This window comes from Sebastes fasciatus, chromosome 21 (genome assembly GCF_043250625.1).
Source record: "Sebastes fasciatus isolate fSebFas1 chromosome 21, fSebFas1.pri, whole genome shotgun sequence".
Taxonomy (NCBI): domain Eukaryota; kingdom Metazoa; phylum Chordata; class Actinopteri; order Perciformes; family Sebastidae; genus Sebastes; species Sebastes fasciatus.
This window is the reverse complement of record NC_133815.1, coordinates 12,407,938-12,424,063: the sequence shown is the minus strand read 5'-3', so window position 1 is coordinate 12,424,063 and position 16,126 is coordinate 12,407,938. Positions and strand designations below refer to the sequence as shown.

Below are 16,126 nucleotides of genomic sequence, written 5' to 3'. Positions count from 1 at the left end.
TCCAAGAAACTTATGAGCACATCTCTGGTAAACACAATATTTAAAGTGGTGCTTTTGTGGGATTCTTTGTGGAGAAACTCAGTTTTACAGATCAGACGATTAAATCAACTAATCGTTTAGTTGACAAAATCATATGAGTGTTAGTCGATTAAGAATTTCTTCGGTAGAGTACAGCCCTAATAAAAATAATAATAATTGCAGTGGCCAATTTTCTAACTTCTACAGAAAATTTTCGTTAATGAAAACTGTCGAACTAATCAACTGTATTATCTGTGTCTGTTTTGAACCTCTAGGGAGCAGACGGTCTGTGGAATGGGCCAGGACATGGGTCCTGGCAGTCAGGCCACAGGGATGGCTCCCAAACCGATGAACTCCTCCACTCCCTCCATGACGCCTCCGACCCCAGGCAGTTTGCCAGGTTCAGGGCCTCAGGGCCAAGACACTACCATCAGCAGCAACAGCACGCCTTTTTCCTCTGCAGGCCCTGCTGGCCCCAGAGAACCAGCAGCCATGGGAGGTCACATGCAGGGCTACCGTTTTGGCTGCCCTCCACCCCACAACCACACCGGGGGCATGCAACCGCCACAGCAGGGCCCCAATTGGAGGATGAACAGCCCCTCTCGCGCTAGCCCCAGCCCAGCCGGCGGGCCCCATCCACCTCAACAGAACTCTATGCTGTCGCCGAGGCACCGAGGTAGTCCTGGGGGGGCGGGCAGCCCTCGTGTAGCGGGAGGCCTGCACTCACCCTCCCCGGTGGGGATGTGTGGTGGAGGGCCTGGAGGTGCAGGTGGTAGTAGCACGGCTAGCACCCATGCTAACAGCTACACTAGCAGTTCTCTGTCAGCTCTGCAGGCCCTTAGCGAGTGCCACGGTGTAGGACACGGGCATGGGGCCCCTCATGCACATACACTGGGGTCTCCTGACCGAAAGATAGGCTCCCCAGCTGGGGTCACACAAGGGTCAGGGGTGAACCCTCATCTGATGTCAAAACTTGGAGGAGGCAGTGGTGGCACAGGAGACTCATTTGGACCTCACACAGACGTGGGTCAGGGGCACACCCAGAGCCAGACGGAGAGCAACCTAGCCGAGCCCAAGGAGGAGAGGGAAGGGCCCCCCGAGGGCCTCGACGCTCACAATCGCCTTCATGACAACAAGGGCCACACCAAGCTACTGCAACTGCTCACCACCAAGCCCGAGCCTCTGGAGACGCCCCTGTCCCCTGGCGCAGGAGGTGAGGGCAAGGACCAGGCAGGGACTGGGGTCCGGGGTGGCCATGCTGGAGGGAACACTCATGCCACATCCCTCAAGGAAAAACACAAGATCCTCCACCAACTGCTCCAGAACAGTACGTCTCCAGTAGACCTGGCCAAACTCACTGCAGAGGCCACAGGCAAAGAGCTGGGCCAAGACCAAGCCCAGGGCGCTTCTGGTACAGCTTCTGGGGCAGATATTGCTCCGAAGCAGGAGCCCTTGAGCCCCAAGAAGAAGGACAATGCTCTGCTTCGCTATCTACTGGATAAGGATGACACTGGACTGAAGGACAAGGTACCTAAGCTAGAGCCTGGGGAGGTGAAGGTCGAAGGGGGCAAACACCCTCTTGTCAAGACGGAGAAACAAGACACGGGATACGACCGGGCTGAACAGGTTAGTTTTTACAAAAAGCTCCTCCTTGTGTGTCTTATCGTTTGATAAATAGCTTTTTTACTGCTTCTTTTCCATCTTTGAAACGATGAAAGAACTAGAGCTGCCCTAAAACTTACTGGTTGTAACCTCCATTGCGAAAACTAAAACTTTTTAGCCCTGTACTGCTCCACTTGCCTCCCCTCTCTGTCTGAGCGTTAATCTGGGTTAGGTAGCAGATGTTGGCTCCTCCAAGTCCCATGTCCACACAGGATGCTACAGCTAAACACACAAACGGTCTGGCAGTGTGTAGAGGTCAGACAGACAGTATTTGTGGCATATATACAGTCTCATTCAGATATACAGTCTCGTCATATACGCTTAGGACACCATGCATGTTTTTTATTCACGTATATAAAACACATCTGGTCCTTTCACTGCCTATGTGTTGGCAGCACAAGCTGAGGGAAGCGATCCGCCAGCTTCAAACAACTGTGACATTTGGAAGGAGCCCCTGTGGTTCTCCAGCCATTTGATCCTGGTTGCGTTTGGCCAGAATCCTCAGGTTTGGCACCGAGCTCAGGTCAGGCCTGGCGCTGGAAGAGAGAAGAGGAGGAAAGAGTAAAAGGGAGAGTGTTGCTGGTAAAGGTTCTGTGTAGCGGAGGTCTTAGCTTGCTGATTCTCTAATGCAAAAAAGTAAACCAGTGTTTTGGTGAGACTCATAACCTTTCAGACAGGAAACCTGTTTATGACGTGCTCTACTAAACAACACAAGTTCAAGACACGAGTCTAGCAAACCATAGTTCTGTCACGCACATCACTGCTAAACCACAGAATTATATAGAATTACACAAAAGAACATGAATGCTCTTGCACGCTTTGCTCTCTCTATTTCTCTCTTTACCTCCCTCTTCTTAGACCAGATCAGATCAGGCTGCAGCTGATGATTATTTTCATTATCGATTGATCTGCTGATTATTTTCTAGATTAATCAATTAATCATTTGGTCTATAAAATATTAGAAAATGTTGAAAAATGTCCATCCCAGTTTCTCAAAGTCCAAGGTGACTTCTTTAAATTAGGGCTGTCAAACGATTAAAATTTGGTACTAATGGATTACTTAAGTTTTCTAGTTTCATGTGATACCCGTATCTTCACTCTAGCTTTAAAACCAGCCTGCTACAACCTAAAAATCACAAGTTGCATCAATGCGTTAAAGAAATTAGTGGTGTTGAAATGAATTTGCGTTGACTTTGACAGCCCTACTTTAAATGTCTTATTTTGTCAGATATTCAGTTTAATATGATATAAAACAGAGGAAAGCTGGAAATCTTCATATTTGAAAGGCTGAAAACATGATTTTCTGCTATTTTTGCATAACAATTACTTTAACAATAATCAATTATCAAAATAGTTGCTCTTATTCTTCTGTCGATCAACTAATCGTTGCAGCTCCACAGTCGGTAGTCTAGGTGACATTCATGCCATTTAAATGTCAATAACATTAAACAAAAGTCCAATTTTTTGTAGGAATGATCCAGGTCTGGAGAAGTGGGCAAAGACTAGTGTGTTGGTCTTAAAGGGGTTTCTTTCTTATTGTTTCCTACCTTCTTTGTGGCACAGTTCTGTTGAAACAGTGGGTTTTCCCAGGCAGACAGAGGAGCAGTGGTACAGAATGTCAGCTAGCTATGCGTGCTAGTTGTGAATGTACAGCATGTGCTCGGCCACTTGGGTACATATATATGTAGAAGAGGATAAGGTGAGTGGATGGATAATAAGAGCTGCTGTTGAACTGAACAAAGAAGGAGAGATGAGAGAGGTGTAGATACCCCCAGGAGAGCCCAGCCTCGGCAGGCAGAGTGAAAATGATGAGCCATATGCTCCTGCATGTCCTCTCTGCTACCATGGAGATAGAGGGGAGAGGGAGTGGTGTGTTTGTAGAACAAGCAACGTACCAGAAACAATAGAGGGGAATAGAAATTGAGCGAAATAGAGGTTTAATATGTATGTCTTGATACTGAAGGTTTTATTTTCTTGAAGTGGCCAGTGTGCTACACGTAACAGAAATTAAATCGGTTAATTTCTGCCTCGAGTTTCACAGTTAGATGGTGATTTAAAGCGCTCAGAGCTTCCCACAGTGATGGTGATGGCTCATTCCAGTTTAACTGTGGTTCCCAGCCCAGAACAAGGGCATTTGTGAGACATGAACTAAGCCATGACTTCATTAGAGCCATTACATGTGTGCGAGTGTTCCTTACTGGTGAATCGCTGCTTGGCCATGTGTGAAAGCTGACTGTACTAGTTAAAAAGTCCACTCATCCTTCTCTTCACTAACCTCACCCACTGCTTTCTCGCTGCCTCTCCCTCCCTCTCCCTCCCTCTTCCTCCTCCTCCTCTCTCCTCCTCATGATTGTTTGAGGGCTGAATTATTGATGGCTGGAGCAGAGCTAAATGAGAAATCAGAGCAGAGTAGTGGCTCAGCTTATGGCTGAAGGAACTATAGGTATGGTCATTTAGTCCCGCGGCCCTATGGGAGGCAGGATTATCTGTGTGTTTTACATGACAGTGTCATGTAATCATACGGTCTACTGATGCTGAACCTGTTTCCACAGTAGTATCCTTATTTTAATGCATGATAATAATTTAGTTAGGGGGTGGGAATCACCAGAGGCCCCACGATACAATCTTATCACGATACTTAAGTCACGATACTTAAGTCACGATACGATCTTATTGCGATTTTAAACATTTTGCGATACGCTGAGTATTGCAATAAGATATATTGCGATTTATTACCTTTTTTCAACATCTGTTTTATCTAATAAGATACAGTTTTCACTCTGTTCGTCTCAGAGTTTTCCTTCACTTACCTTGAGGTCAGAGGTGAAGAGACCCCTTTGAAAATGGCCATGCCAGTATTTCCTCGCCAAAATTTAGCGTAACTTTGGAGTGTTATTTAGCGTGGTTGGCGCCAATCAATTCCTCAGGTTTTCTAGTTTCATATGCTTCCAGTATCTTCACTCTCTCTTTAAGACTGAGCCCGCTACAACCTCTGAAAGACAGAATAGCGGCCGGGCCCGCCAGCGCCAATCGGACTTTTTAAGATGTTAATAGTTTATACTTCATGTAATAAAAGATCAATACGTGACGTCAGTGTATCGATGCAATATTACCACACAAAATATTGCGATACCATGCTGTATCATTACACCCCCACCCCTAAATTTAGGTCATGTTTTCTCTTTGTGCTCTTCATCATCAAATCTGTCAAATTAAGCAAACAATTGTCAGTACTATTATAGATTCTGTTCACTGTGGAAGTTGTTCATTGCTTTGTCATGTGAAATCACTGCAGCTCAGCTCAGTAGCTCCTCAATGACTCTGGTCCCTGAATATGAGTAAATAAATGAATTAATTTATCTCATCCAAAACAGTCTGATCTTCTGTTTAATAGGCTTTTTGTATAATAGATTTTATAATGTCAAGCTGCATGTCCAAACATGTCCTTTCCTTCTGCGCTCACTCCCAGGCAAATATTCCTACTATATCAGACATCACGCAGGTCCTTTTGTACAGTATATGTCAGGAGTTTTCAAAAACTGGTGAGTCAGATGTCCTCTGAAAGACAAGGGAGTATTTAAATATTATTAAGATAATTGCTTGAGTTAGGCGCTGCCATCAGAAAAGAATGAGATCATGTTGTGCTGGATGTATTGGTGAATATGTGACGATCAGATTTCTTTAAATTCTCATTACCAGTCCCGCAATAAAACATAATCCGGCAGCGTGTTGCAACACAAGTTGATTTGCTGTGTATGACTTCCATTTTTGATGGAAGTTTTTCTAAGATATTACACACAAATCAGTAATTACAAAGTATGTAATGAGACTCATCTCATAATTGATACCAGCAACAAAGAAGGAACAAGACGTACTCACTAGTAACACTCCCAACATGGCAGCTAACCTTCAAGTATTGCAGTACATAAGGATTGCAGTTAATGTTGCAGTCATCCTTGTGACTTTAAAACTTGCCGTTTCAGCTCTTTCAGATGGCGAATAGATTTTTTGCCAAGTTGTTTTCTGTTGACAAAAGGCCAGCATGATTCTGGAGTGAAATGACTTTTCCTTTTTGCCTTACTCGACAGTGGCAGTTCTGCTTTACCCGCCCTGATTTCTCAGTTCCTTTTCCTATGAAATGGCATGGGCCAGGTCAGAGAGGGACAACACTTCCACTGCCCTTACATCCACATTGACATTAGGGCCCACGCTGTACGTGAAACTGGGATCAGGAAGTTGTATCACATGATTACAACTCGCTTATTTACAGACGTGATCGGTTTAAGTTGATGGATTCAAGTCAAACTGTAAGAAAACACATTTGGCAGAGCCTCATCGCCACCCTGCTGTGAGAAAGTCGGCCTCGGCTGTTCCTCAGCACGCAACGCTACAGAGTAAATCCCCTTTGTGTCAAATCTACGAGGCAGTAAATACAATTTAAAAGGACCATATAAATTAAGTTTTAGTTTCTCTCACTCATTTTTTTCAACTAGGTAACGATGCTTGTTTGTGGGCTGGATGTGGGGATAATAAAAACATAATGCCCGCAGTGAAAAACACAGGATTTTAAAATATGCACGTGTTGTAATGTACAGTACAGTGTGTGCCCTTAGCTGCTCTCCCACTGTGTGAGTGCCGTTCTAACGTGAAGAACTCAACTAATGATCTGCAGATGGGACATGGCTTGAGATTAAATATTTGATAATGGCCACTTGGCCTTTATAAATCCCTGCAGTTTTAACCAAGCACAGTCTATACCAGCCCGAGATGCAGAAAAAGAAGGACGTGGATTGCCGTGCATGCGCTGACATGCATTGAAAGGAGAGCGTTACAGGGATTGATAGAAATAGGACCCATTAAGGGTAAAAGCAACTGGAGAAGACGAGAGAATAGAAAGTGGGAGGAGAGAGAATCGAAGAGGAGGAGGAAAAGAGCAAACTGAGAGCGTACAGGAGCATTACATCATTCCTGACCTCATTAGGGCTTTTCTCTCTCCCACCACCGCCGCCACCCCCACCCCTCACTCTGCTACTCTCTCTGGCTCTCCCACATCTTACAATAAAGCATATGCAGTCTTAAGTCCACTTAAGATAATCATTGTATCAGCCATTTGTGGCAGCCTTGTAATCTACAGCAGCATCTACATGCCTAACGGATGCAAGTGATTGTCTAGAACAGTGAAGTACAACACTGAAACAGTGGCTGGTGTGCTGTTTCCCTGCTGTACATGCTGTACAGTATATCACGATCAGGAGCTGTCGGTGACTCCAAGTGTGCTGCACTCTCGTGGCCAGTTACAACCGGTGCAACTTATTTACCTAAAGTCCCTCAGGCCTCTCTGAGAAGCAATATGATAACCTATGTTGATGTTTCTGTTCAGTTTTGACCACAAATTTGTCCGTAAAATGAAATTCAATATGCTGCAATTAATGTTGCCTTTTGTACACTTAATAATGTTCCACTTTTGGTGAAATTGTGCCAGATTTGTGTTTTTTTTTTTAGGGTGTTGAGGTGTTTTTTCGTCCAACCCCTGTGTTATCATAAAGAGGAAGAGAAATACGGAGGAGACGGTGCCAGTGTTGTAAAACAAGACACTGAAAGAGATTCATCTTAGTCTCAGCAATACAGTTCAGCAAGTGAAAGCAGCAGATCCCAGCATGGCCTTGTCTTTGTTTAAGATAGTTGTGTGAAAAACTAAACAAAAACGGGCCAGATAGTCCAAAGCCCAGCTGTGTATGAATGCAGCCTTGGGATGTGTTGGGCAGGCTCAGTCCAGCTGTTTACAGTAGGGGGGCAGAGAGCAGTTCAAACTTTGGCACCAACCAAACTCCTGCCGCCTCAGGCTGCTCTCCCATGTTACTCCGTAGAAAGCAGCTTCAGTAGCCTCATCTTTTCTGCTCAGATTAATATAGCCTTCTTAAATATGTGCTTAAACATCGCAGACTTTAAAAAAAGGGGAGCAGACACAGTTTTGTGTTTCGAGGACACCAGCCGGTAAGCGAGGCGTAGTATGTGTCTGATAAGCTAAGTCAAAGTGAAGTGTGGCCTAGATTTGATGGAAAGTGGTCCATTTTATCCCGGGGTTACTGCTCTATTATAAACAAGGCCAAGCCTGCTATTCCCATCTCACAGATAACGACTCTTCATGCAAGTGTTGTAGTGTTTACAGACTTAATTGTGCTCTCAGTATACGTGTATGCCTTTCACATGTATGTTTGTGTGTCTGCAGGTGAAGCAGCAATTGGTTTCTAAATGCGGAGGCCTAAGTGGTTCATCTGTTCCTTGTTTTCACACTTTCTTTCTTTCTCCCTCTGTGTTCTCTCCAGTCGTCGGAGCTGGATGACATCCTGAACGACCTGCAGAATGCTCAGCCGCAGCTCTTCTGTGAGCCGCGGCCCGTTTCGCTGCCCAGTCCCATGGACAAACAGAACATCATCAATGACATCCTGCAGATGTCCGAGACCAATCCTGCCATGGCAGCGCAGCAGCAGCAACAACACAGGGGCATCGCGGCTGGCATGGGCCCAACCAGTGAGTCTCACACTTAAAGGACCAGTGTGTAACAATAAGCGGGATCTATTGACAGAAATGGAATATAAGATTAATAAAGCTATGAAACAGTTTGAACTATTTTGTTATTGACTTTTCCGTTGTTGTGGCTAAACCCCATTCATTCCTGCTTCCAGACTTTGCCGGTGTCCGACCAGGCCAGCCAGCCAGGGGTCTGCCTGTGAGGAGCGTGTCTCTGGACATGAATGTGTCCCCCCAGCAGGCCTCATTACAGTACCCCATAAGGGCCACTAGCCCGTACACTCTTATGCAGCAGCAGCAGCAGCAGCAGCAAGGCATGGTGGGAAGTCACGGCATGATGGCTAACCAGGCCGGTATGGTCAGCACAGGTGGGTGTGACAGTCAAGCTTTTGTGGTCACAATGAAATGAACCATTGAACCAGTGCCTGTTCAAACAATGATACAATGATGCATGCTCTGATTACTGATTTAGTTGTGTACATTAAATAAAAATGACCAGCCCACAGAGCTATTCATAGTCATACGCATACGATTAATGGACTTCCTACAGAAAATGTCCATGGGAGTGTGTAAACACCAACGTTAGACAGTCACCTCATGACAAACTTGGTGTAAAGCACTAAATGTCAGCCAAGAAATATATTCTTTTCTGATGTATGGTGGTAAAACCAAGTGGCTGAAGCACAATTACAGCCTTCTGAATGATTTCTTTCACACTGCTGCTTTCAGAATTCTGAGGAAATACCTTTTTCCCCTCTTACCTCTGTGTCGCTCTCAGCCTGTGACACATGTCATGGCACAGTGACTCACTTCCTGTGACAGGAAATATTCAGTCACCCACACTGGTAGAGTGTCTGTCACTCCCACATGTTAGCAGCCCTCAAACATCCCCCTGGTATGACATAGATGGCTTTTCCTCTTGCATCATGGCGACAGAGGACATCCACTGTCCTGAGGTATTTCTCATTGTCTCTTATTTGTGTATTTGCTCCTCCAGGACTGATGGCTCAAGGTGGTCCACGGCCAGGCATGCAGCAGCAGCAGCAGCAAGAGGGCTGGGTGGGTTCAGCCTCTGCGCCTCCTCTGGGAGCGAACGGCCCCGGGCAGCAAGGTCCCATGCAGGGCAGGATGGGGCCGAACGGGGCACCCATGAGGCCCAACAGCCAGCCAGGGCCCCGACAGATGCTCCAGTCCTCAATGATGGCCAATGGTGAGAGCCTTAAAAACACAAGTTACATAGACACTAGATTCCAGATTGAGCTATGACAATAAAGCCCTGTGCTAAAGCATTTAACTACAGAAATCTGATGAAAAATGTACATTTTATAGATTCACCTTTACTGAATTATCAGCCTCAGGGCCCTCTAAAACTTCTGGTGCAGAGGGACTGATGATGCACAGATGAACAGACCTCAAGTCACCCATATTACATTGTTGCTGTTGAGTGTTAAAGGCTGCCACCCAGTGGCTAACCGTAGCACAGCACTCAATAAATTAATGTAGCCATCATATATGAATTGATAATTAATTAAACTTAGTTCATAGTTACTTTACTCTTTAACAAACAATGAAATGACAATTAATAATGTGTACTAATTATTAGTAATACTATAATTTCTGTAATTTTATCATTAGTTTGTGTAATATGAAATAATTAGTTTATAAATTATATATTGTATCATAGCTGATAAGAGACGTTCTGATTGCATTAGTAACGTATTTATTTTCAGTTTATTGTTGCACACATTATAACATTTTATATACTGTATTAAGTATTTGTTAGTGATTATCAAATTATTTTTAAACCTTTAAGAAATTGTTTGTAAAGAATCTCTAAACATTACATAGACAGATGGACCAGAAACCAATTATTAACCATTGACAAAGTATTAACTATCTATCTAAATAATGTTTATAGATGCTTTACAAAGTATTTATTAACCATTTAACACGGTATTATAATCACTAGTTACAACTTTATAATAGCATCCAAATAATGTTTATAGACGGTTTACAAACCAGTTATTAACCATCAACAACGTGTTACAAATATCTGTAGATGTTTTACAAACAATTTCTTTAAGGTTTACAAATAATATCAGTCATTAACAAATACATATGTATATATATGTATATATATGTATATATATATACATATATATAGTATATAAAATGTTATAATGTGTGCAACAATAAAATAAATTATAGCATTGCTAATAATTAACACTATTAATCATCATTTTGTTGTTTGTCTGTAAAATAACTATTAACTAAATTTAATCAACTATCAATTTACCATTAATAAATGATGGTTATTATAAAGTGTTACCGTAATATCTAACCCGGCGCTGTGTGCTCGTTGTTCTGGGTTTAAAGGAATATTGACCATCATCTAGGTTGCCAGATTGTTTCCATCATGATAACTAAAGTTGCTGAAATGCCTGTGTGCAGTGAACTGTCCTGCCTTAATCTCTTTTGTTTGTTTTCCCCTATTTAGCCCAACCTGATATGGATATTGGTATGGTCACCCACCATTTCTCCCAACAACAGGCTCCACCCAACCAGACAGCCCCCTGGCCAGACAGCATGATGCCCATCGACCAGACAGCTTTTGTAAACCAGACCAGGTAAAATACTCACTTGCAAATTACCATTAAATGTTATAAATAATGCCAAAAAATCCTACTGGCCTCACTACTCAAGATTAGCATTTATCTTGTTGTCAAACTTATGAGTGTTTTTAGGTAACACTTTAAAATAACCATCTTTTATAAATGGTAAATTGATAGTTAATTAAACTTAGTCAATAGTTATTTTAATGTTAACAAATACATAAATGTTAATTAATAATGTTTACTAATTATTAGTAATGCTATAATTTGTTATTTTAACAGTTTATTGTTGCACACATTATAACATTTTATATAAGTATTTGTTAATGATTAAGAAATTATTTGTAAAGAAATTGTTTGTAAAGCATCTATAAAAATAATTTAAAAGGCTATTGTAAAGTTGCAACTGATGATTATAATACCTTGTTAAATGGTTGATAAATTCTTTGTAAAGCATCTATAAACATTATTTAGATAGTTAATACTTTCTCAATGGTTAATAATTGGTTTCTGGTCCATATATCTATGTAATGTTTATAGATATTTTACAATACAAAGGTTTAAGAATCATTTGGTAATCACTTACGAATACTTAATACAGTATATACAATTTTATAATGTGTGCAGCAATAAACTGTTAATAAATACTTTACTAATGTAATCAGAATGTCATGGTTATCGTCTCTTATCAGCTATGATAAATACTTTATATAATTTATAAACTGATTATTTCATATTTCACAAACTAATGTTAAAATAACAGAAATTATAGCATTACTTATAATTAGTAAACATGAGTAATTATCATTTCATTGTTTGTTAACAGTAAAATAACTATCAACTAAGTTTAATTCATTATTAATTTATCATTTATAAATGATGGATATTATAAAGTGTAAACCTATTTTTGTTGTAATTAGCTGGTCTAAGAGTTTACTATGGTTTTATATTGGACAAAATCCTCTCATTGAGAAAATGTATTGAGTGTCGTCTCCTCTCTGCCCAGGCCGGTGCACTCGGCGCCCCCGGATGAATTGCTGTGTAGTACGGGGCACGGATCTGGTGATGGCAGCGGAGTAGACGAGGGGGCCCTGATGTCTCAGCTGTACACCGCACTTAAAGATTTTGATGGCCTGGAGGAGATTGATCGTGCTCTGGGGATCCCTGCGCTGGTAGAACAGGTGAGATCACATTCATTTTTTTATTGTTTTTATTGACTTTTTATTATCTTTTATGGCTCTACATTTTTTTTTTTTTTATCTGTTTCCTTTGCTGCCTGTTTCAGAACCAAACACTGGAGCCAGACCAGTTCCCCCAGGACCCATCCATGATGATAGACCAAAAGCCCCCCATGTACACCCAGCAGTTTGGTCCCCCGCCATCCCACATGGCCCAAAGGGGCTACCCTGGTGCCCCCATGCAAGAGCCGGCCTTCCACCCCATGGCTGGCCAGATAGGTCCGCGCCCTGGTTACCCCATGATGAGGATGCCGACTCGGCCCGGTCTCAGGCCCGCTGGGGTCGTCCCCAACCAGCCCAACGCACTACGGCTACAGCTACAGCACCGGCTACAGTCACAGCAGGTACATCTAGACATGACATGACATCACTGCTGGAACTGATTCTGTCCATTGATTTTTTTCTTTTTTTTTTCTGATGTAACCAAGCTGTTTGATCAGTAGCTGTGTGATTGAACACGTAGATGGAAGTTGTGTAATTATCCTTGAGGTTGACATTTTGGCAGGTCTTCTGTGCACACAGGGAATAATTGGGACATTTAGGTCTACTTGCCATCTGCTGGTCTTTTCATGGCATTTACTGGAATATGTCATGTAGGATACTTCTTGTGTTTATAGATTGTATTCTTTACTAGCTGGAAGAGAGCAGTACATCTTAATGATTTTAATGATTTTTATAGCTATTTCAATTCACTGGTGTTTGTCTTATCCTCTTCCTCTGTCTCTTGTCCCACCAGAACCGTCAGCCAATGATGACTCAGATGAGTAGTGTGTCAAATGTGAACCTACCTCTCAGAGCCAGTGCTCCTAACCAGGTAGGTCACCGCTGCCGTCACATAACCTGTCTGCACGGACATGTTGGGCCTTTCTCAAACCAAACCCTCCCCACTCTTAGTCCGTGGCTGTAGTCTGTAGTCACACTCGCAGCCGAATGAAGCACCCTTCTTTAAGGTGTAGTGTATAAATAGAGCAGCAAGTTTTGGGATGTACTTCCCTCCAACAGAAACTGACGTAACTTTTTCCTAAACCATGGTTTTGTATCAAGCGGAGGGAATGCGCAAAGATTCACAGTATTAAGAATAAAAAGAATATGCAATATACAGAGAAACTAAAAATAAACTCCCATGCTTCTGTGGTGGCATTTCTTCTCATTTTTGTAAACATCTTCTCGTTTTTAACTCTGTTTATGAGCTGCTTGGTTTTTGCAACAGTCCCTGTAAATAACAACACATCAAATGAACACGTCTACCGTTTTCTAGACCAGATATTTGATCCTAAATACAATGTAACCTTTACGTTATCTTCTGTATAACCATATTAAATGGCTATATTAGTTTGAGCAGGTTACGTTTGTATGGGTAGTTGCTCAAACTTCATTTGTACGGAGCGTGTTCCATGACGATCAGAAAACACCGCTACACGTGGCCAGTAAGTCGGCATCGATGGAGGCTTGCTGTTGGAGGGTGACATAATCCACTTCCTTTCCCCGCTAATTGGTTTGGGATGGCACTTAATATGGCGGACCCTCCACGCAAACGCGCAAAAGTAGTTGAAGTAGGTAGGGAGAGGGTGGAGGGGTTGGTTTGAGAAAGGTGCGTTGTTAAGACTGTAGGTAGTGATTAGTTTGTTGATGACTTGAAGCTAATGCAAGGCTTTAATTTCAGTCTGGTGTTGTAGAGGCACAAATAGACTTATCTAATGATCCATGACACTTTTGTCTTACGCATCGTTCATTCCCCTCTCACCTCCAGGGCACCATCAACGCCCAGATGTTGGCACAGCGTCAGCGGGAGCTGCTGAGTAATCACCTGAGACAGAGGCAGCAGCAGCAGCAGGCCCAGCAGGTCCAGCAGCAGAGGAGCATGGCCATGAGGGCGCAGGGCCTCAACCTGCCTCCCAACATGGCCGCGGGAGGCATGAGTAACCCCCGGATCCCCCAGGCCAACCCCCAGCAGTTCCCCTACCCGCCCAGCTACGGTACCAGTACAGGCCTGGCCTCGCCACCTCCCCCTACCAGCCCCTTCTCCTCCCCTCTCTCCCCCAGCCTGCCCTCTCTCCCCCCCAACCCTCAGCTCCACATGCATGGCACCTCCTCCTCTTCCTCCACCTCCTCCTCCTCCTCACAGATGATGATGGGAAACACAAACATGATGGGCGGACAGTACGGGGCCGTACTCAGCCCCCAAATGCAGCACAGTGCCTTTCAGTTTCCCAACTCAGGTACTGCTCCCACACCCCCCCAGCCCTACCACACACTCCACCCTACAACCTGTGTGTGTGCGTGTGTCATTGTGTCTGTGCGTTGATGTGACTCTATGCACAGCATCACATGCTTTTTTTAGTAGCGCCAACCATCTGATTTGTAATGTTATGCACTGATGACTGCATTAATCAGCTGCCATTGAATGATCCAAGTCATACTACATATTTTACTCCTCAATTATTTTACAACATACGTCAGGAAGTGTAATCATGTACTCTCATTGTTCTGTCCAAAATGGTGTCCTGGCGATACGCTCTTGCTCCACCAGAGGGCACCAAGAGCACACTAATCAAAGTTTAACTGAGGATACACAGTGACACCGGACTCTTAAGATTGTGAGCAGGCAGAGCAGTAATCAAGGCTGTACCTGTCAGTCTGACAGCGTGGCCTGTAATCTGGACATAATCTGATTTGTATAATGACATGTTTGATTTATCCCTCACTCCTTAATCTGATTCTGGCCCGTGGGTTCGTACAGAGCAACACCTTCCGCTAGACTTCTCTCTTTCCCTTTTCTCCTAAGCCATCTCCTTATTCCCTTTCTTCCTAGTTCCTTGCCTGTTCACTGCTTTTACGTGCATGTAGGAAATATTACCTGCCTGTCAATAACCCTGAATGCAGACTTCAGTAATCCTCAGTTGCTTATTCTCTGCCAAAGTGTTCATCTCTGTGTGGCATGACTGTGTGAAATGACGTGGAATGCTCACGTTTACTCCGCTCAGTATGTTGGTTTGCAGTTGAGTTCTCTGCAGGTGCAGTCTGGTTGACCTATCTTGATACGTCCACCCACCACAGGTATGAGCCAACAGGCAGAAGGAGGCTTCGGAGGTCCCGGCGCGCCACAGAGCCCCCTGCTTTCTCCCCGCATGGCCCACACACAGTCCCCGATGATGCAGCAGGGCCAAGGAAACGCTGCTTTCCAGGGCTCCCCTGACATGAACGGCTGGCCACAGGGCAACATGGGAGGCAACAGGTAAAGATGGATACAACTTCCTCCCAAATAAACCCTTAGGCTGCAGGAGGTCTGGGCGATTCACTTTAATGGCCCAATAACTTTCGTTCCCTCATGGCTGGGTTGTACAGCTCTGGATCGCCGGTTACAAGATTGGCCATCGCAGCGTGACGTTGGGTTGCGTTTCTCCAAAAGTTGATTCTGTTTCTCTAACTATAACTATTGCGGGGCATATGCCTATGAATCCCTTTAGAAATCATAGAAAAAAGACACTCAATACGACAGCAGAACTTGCCTAAGAATCATCATGTTTGTTTTTTATTTTTCTTCAGTATCAAAACAAATCAGTGACAGTTGTTTGTCCATGACTAAAGTGCACACAGGAACTGCTTATAGATAATTTGGCTACTATTAACGGTACAAACTTGCCAAAATGTAAAGACAAAGAACAGAGCTCATGTTGTAGCCACAGCTTACTCACTGACTCCATGTCAACCTTATACTTCCTCTCCACATCCCCAGGGGTTAAAGCTATTTGGATTTTGGTCTATAAAATGGTGAAAAACGTCGATCAGTGTTTACCAAAGCCCAAGATGATGTCCTCAAATGTCTTGTTTTGTTCAAAGATATTCAGTTTACTGTCATAAAAGAGTAAAGAAAACAGAAATATTCCCATTTTAGAAGCTGGAATAAGAGAATTTTAACTCAATTACTCAACTTGAATTACTCAAACCGATTAATCGATTCTTAAAATAGTTGCTGAGCAATTTAATAGTTGATAACTAATTGATTAATTATTGCAGCTCTAATATTTTCTGCTAATTTCAGTAGTCCAAAAAATGCTATGAGTT

General features: G+C 43.3%; 1 protein-coding gene across 4 annotated transcripts in view; it reads left to right on the top strand.

Annotated features, from left to right (window-relative positions):
• ncoa2 (nuclear receptor coactivator 2) overlaps positions 1-16,126 on the top strand; it is a 69,033-nt gene that overhangs the window by 49,968 nt on the left and 2,939 nt on the right. For 3 of the 4 annotated variants that reach the window (XM_074622466.1, XM_074622468.1, XM_074622467.1), the window contains 10 exons: positions 294-1,644; positions 8,007-8,211; positions 8,367-8,579; positions 9,209-9,421; positions 10,709-10,838; positions 11,830-12,004; positions 12,109-12,405; positions 12,798-12,875; positions 13,812-14,280; positions 15,119-15,296. In XM_074622466.1, the coding sequence (XP_074478567.1) occupies positions 294-1,644; positions 8,007-8,211; positions 8,367-8,579; positions 9,209-9,421; positions 10,709-10,838; positions 11,830-12,004; positions 12,109-12,405; positions 12,798-12,875; positions 13,812-14,280; positions 15,119-15,296 (3,309 nt within the window). The remainder of the gene's footprint in view (positions 1-293; positions 1,645-8,006; positions 8,212-8,366; positions 8,580-9,208; positions 9,422-10,708; positions 10,839-11,829; positions 12,005-12,108; positions 12,406-12,797; positions 12,876-13,811; positions 14,281-15,118; positions 15,297-16,126) is intronic. The other variant, XM_074622469.1, reaches the window with a different exon arrangement.